Here is a 4,066-nt window from a genome sequence, read left to right as displayed (position 1 = left end):
TAATAATACATAAAACATTTCATATATATATATATATATAAAATTAGATAAATGCAAATATAACATTTCCTTAATGCATATAGGAAATTTTTATTTTCATGAAAAACTAAATATCTAAATCTCTGTGTATATGTGTGTGTATAAATTTGTGTGTATACAGTATATACATTTTTGTTTTTTAATTATCATGAAATATGAATAATAATATGAAGTATAAATTATATATAAATAACTTTTCATGCAAAATGTAATATTTAAATATATCTATAATCTGTCAATCTAAGGTATCTATCTATATAATTATTTCAAAAAACAATTCCAGTTTATTTATTTTTTTGTATTATTATTTTTTCTCTGAAAACCTGTAGCTTTAAAAACACAGCTGTGGTCATTTTTAAAATAGAGATGATTTGTTTAATCCATGCATTCCTGCACAAAAATCTCAGAAGGAAGGGAAATTCAGAGCTGAATTGATCTAAATGTGGACTATGGATATGAGTTTTGCCATGGCTGATGTCCAGAAGAGTGATGGCGCTGCAAAGTGATTTCTGAGGGCTTGTGCCCAGAGTTTAGAGAGATTGTTGAGAAGATGAGAAAGAGAGCGAGGGAAGGGGAGTGTGATGGACAGACCGAGACCTAAAAGTCTGTCATTCCTCAGTGAGACTCACTTCATGAAAGACTCACTTCTGGAAAGAGAGCGTTCACGTATCCTTGAGAGGCAAAGAGACTGCAAGACAAAGCAGAACATCATCAAAAATGGACACTGCTGAACTGAGATATGCATATTTATTATTTGTCTGCATTACTAGTAATGGAAATTGTCGAGATTTCAGTGAAGCTTCATTTGATTTAAGAAATACAGAAAGGAACCGACATCCAACTGGACCAGACAGAGCATCATCCAAACCAACCGGTGAGAATCTCCTGTTTATTTGCCTATGAAACTATGTTGTGCTTGAGATGTATTTATAGTAGAGTTATTTGAACCTCATTTTCCATGAGAAACTACAGTGAGATCCCCCAGCTGACTGAACCGTGGGGAAATTACACAACATAACATGATGTTCCATAAGACAGAATCTAAATGGAACTTAAACTCCTAATATGGAATGTTCATGTAAAGATCAGACAGTTAAACGGCTGATGAAAGCGAATCTGAGATTCTTGTACATATTTCATGAAAACTCTGAGTCGCAGAGCAGAGAGACGTCAGAGAACAGGAGCACAAACTCTCTCACAGAATAAAACGCTGAAGAATGTTCCATTTTTAGAAAGCCATGGAAAGCTCCACGCAGAACCCGGATTTGTGGTGGTGCATTTTTTTCAAGCTATATATATATACACATCACATCACAATTTAACTTAATTTTCATTTTAATAAAAACATTTAAAGGCAATGACCATCACAATAATTAAAATGTAAAAAGGCTTTTATAATCACTTTCAAGGCCATGTTTAATGAAACCCTGCGTAAGAGCGGCCTTGCTTGGCTCATTAAATATTAGGATGTTAATCAAAGAGAGTGAAATATGTAATAGCATAACTAAAATTCAGGAGTTTTGTATTGGTAAAAACTTTGTTTTTGAAAGAAAAATTCATATTTTCACAAAAATATGAAGCAACACAGCTGTTTTTGACATTATTGATAATAAGAAATGTTTCTTGAGCAGCAAATTTACATATCGAGAATTACATATGTAAAATTCTTGTTACATTTTAATAACTCTCTGTAACTGTTAAATATTTGTATTAGTGTATAATAGCATAATATTAAATATACTTGTTTTATTTATCCTACTTGTTCTTTGTTTATATATATATATATATATATATATATAATTAATTTTATTATATATTAATTAAAACAAAAATAACAGTTCAATACCATCCAATTATACACCGATCAAAATATTTTATATTTATATGAATACATAATTATAAATAACTTACTGTATGCAATTAAGTTATACTTTGTGTGAACATATACCGTATATATATATATATATATATATATATATATATATACACACACACACACATATGCATGTATATATTTAAGGAATTTTTGCATGTATATACTGTATATATATTTATACATATTTGTTATATATAAATAACACTTTTTTCTTAAATATATAGATGCAAATGTGTGTATTTATATATACAAAATAATTATACACAGTACACACATATATATTATGTAAACACAAACTTCATTTTGGATTAACGATTAATCGTTGCCCAGCACTAATATATATAGATATTTTAAATAGTATGTAATTATAATATAACTATAATTTATAATTTTTTTGTTTTAAAATTTTCTGTGTTCTAGCCATGGAAATCTTTGAAGGACATTCTAACATCACATCCAAATCTCCTGTCAATACCAGCGTTCACCTCCAGGGGGCGCCGCACCTGAAGAAACTGGCCCACCTGGACGAGTCTCTGTACCAGGAGTTCTACGTCCTGTGGGTCACGCTGATGGTGGTGAACACGCTCATGTTTGTGGTCGGCGTGGTCCTGAACAGCCTGGCGCTGTACGTGTTCTGCCAGCGGAGCCGCTCTCGAACGACCCCGGCCATTTACACCATAAACCTGGCGGTGGCCGACCTGCTGGTGGCGCTGTCGCTCCCGGCCCGCATCGCGCTTTACCACAGCGGCGGCGACTGTGTGGCGTGTTTCTACATGCACACCTTCAGCTACTTTGTGAACATGTACTGCAGTATTTTGTTTCTCACTAGCATCTGCGTGGATCGCTATATGGCGGTGGTGCGTTCGGCGGGAAGCCGTAGGCGGAGCCCAGCGGCTGCAAAATGCGTTAGTGTTTGCGTTTGGCTGTTCGCCGTTGTGGTCACGTACTCGCTGCAAACCTCGGCTCTGGATTTTAATGGAGCTTCATGTTGTCATGTCGCTGTTCTCTTCGCCCTCACTGTGCTGGAGTTTGTCTTGCCGCTACTTGTAATCGCGACATTTACGATCCGCGTTGCCTGCGCACTAGCGGACAGCAGGCTAATGCCGCAGAGCTGGGGTCGACGCGCGCGTGCCGTCAGGCTGCTAGTAGCCGTATTAGTAGTGTTCACCGTGTGCTTTACGCCGTATCACGTGCGCGAGGCCGTGGTGTACTTCCAGCTAGGGGGCAGCAGAGAGCAACACGTTGTTGCGTATCATGTGACCATCACACTAAGCAGTCTGAACAGCTGCCTGGATCCTGTGGTTTACTGCTTCGTGCCGGATAGTTTCCGCTCCACCCTGCGAAGGGAGCAGAAGAAGAGATTCGGAGAGCATCCGGTGGCAATCAAGGGAAACAGGAGCACTAAAGCTGCGGGAACACCGACGGCCATCGCATACAGCGTTGCAACGCTCACGCTCACTCCCTGCATACTGACGTCCAGTGACATGCCCACCTGACATAAAACACTCCCACAGGAAGTTTACCTACAGGTCAATATGAGAAATATCAACCAAATGAGAAACAGCTATTTTGTATCTTCATGTATAAACATTTACATGCACATTCTTAACTCGATTATGCTTAATCCAACAATATGTGTGGTCATGTAAATGCCTTAACTTGATATTTAAACATTAAACGATTGACACAGCTAGATTTTTGCCCATTATCTCGATTTCATTCGGTATGTAAACACCTTAAAGTCAGCATTGAAACAGAAGATGAGATCATATTTTCTTCCCTGACGTATATCCGAGTGAAACGCTTCTGAAACAAGAACAAATGTGGACGGGGCTTGATTATGTTTGTGGGGAATTGATTGAAGGATTGTGGTTTGCTATTGGTGGATCTTATGTGAGTGATAGCTTGCCACACCCTCGCAACAGTAAACACGTCATCAGAGAAGAGATGTGATGTCGGTCCAAGAGCAAGGGATGGGGAATCCATACCACTAAGAATGGGAGAAAGTGCAACACGCAATATAGCGGAATAAGTCCCACCTTTGGTAAAGAAAAGTAACTCATTGCATCACTGCAGCCGCTGTTAGAAGCTCCGGTTGCTTTAGAATCAGTCAGTGTTCTGAAACACGCTTATGAAAATGCAGATTTTTGT

At 37.8% G+C, this 4,066-nt stretch overlaps 1 protein-coding gene across 1 annotated transcript; it reads left to right on the top strand.

The window, feature by feature from the left end:
• The first annotated feature begins 665 nt into the window (after window positions 1-665).
• Window positions 666-3,539, top strand: LOC143738151 (G-protein coupled receptor 20). Its single transcript, XM_077230130.1, has 2 exons — window positions 666-913; window positions 2,336-3,539. Exons 1-2 carry the CDS (start codon window positions 757-759, stop codon window positions 3,409-3,411), a joined length of 1,233 nt encoding a protein of 410 aa, XP_077086245.1. The 5' UTR covers window positions 666-756; the 3' UTR covers window positions 3,412-3,539.
• The last annotated feature ends 527 nt before the right edge of the window (window positions 3,540-4,066 follow it).

This window comes from Siphateles boraxobius, unplaced genomic scaffold, assembly GCF_051911475.1.
Source record: "Siphateles boraxobius isolate OS27281-9 unplaced genomic scaffold, OSU_SipBor_1 139, whole genome shotgun sequence".
In the NCBI taxonomy this organism is placed as follows: domain Eukaryota; kingdom Metazoa; phylum Chordata; class Actinopteri; order Cypriniformes; family Leuciscidae; genus Siphateles; species Siphateles boraxobius.
Note: the sequence above shows the minus strand (reverse complement) of the source record. Positions and strands in the feature narration are given on the sequence as shown.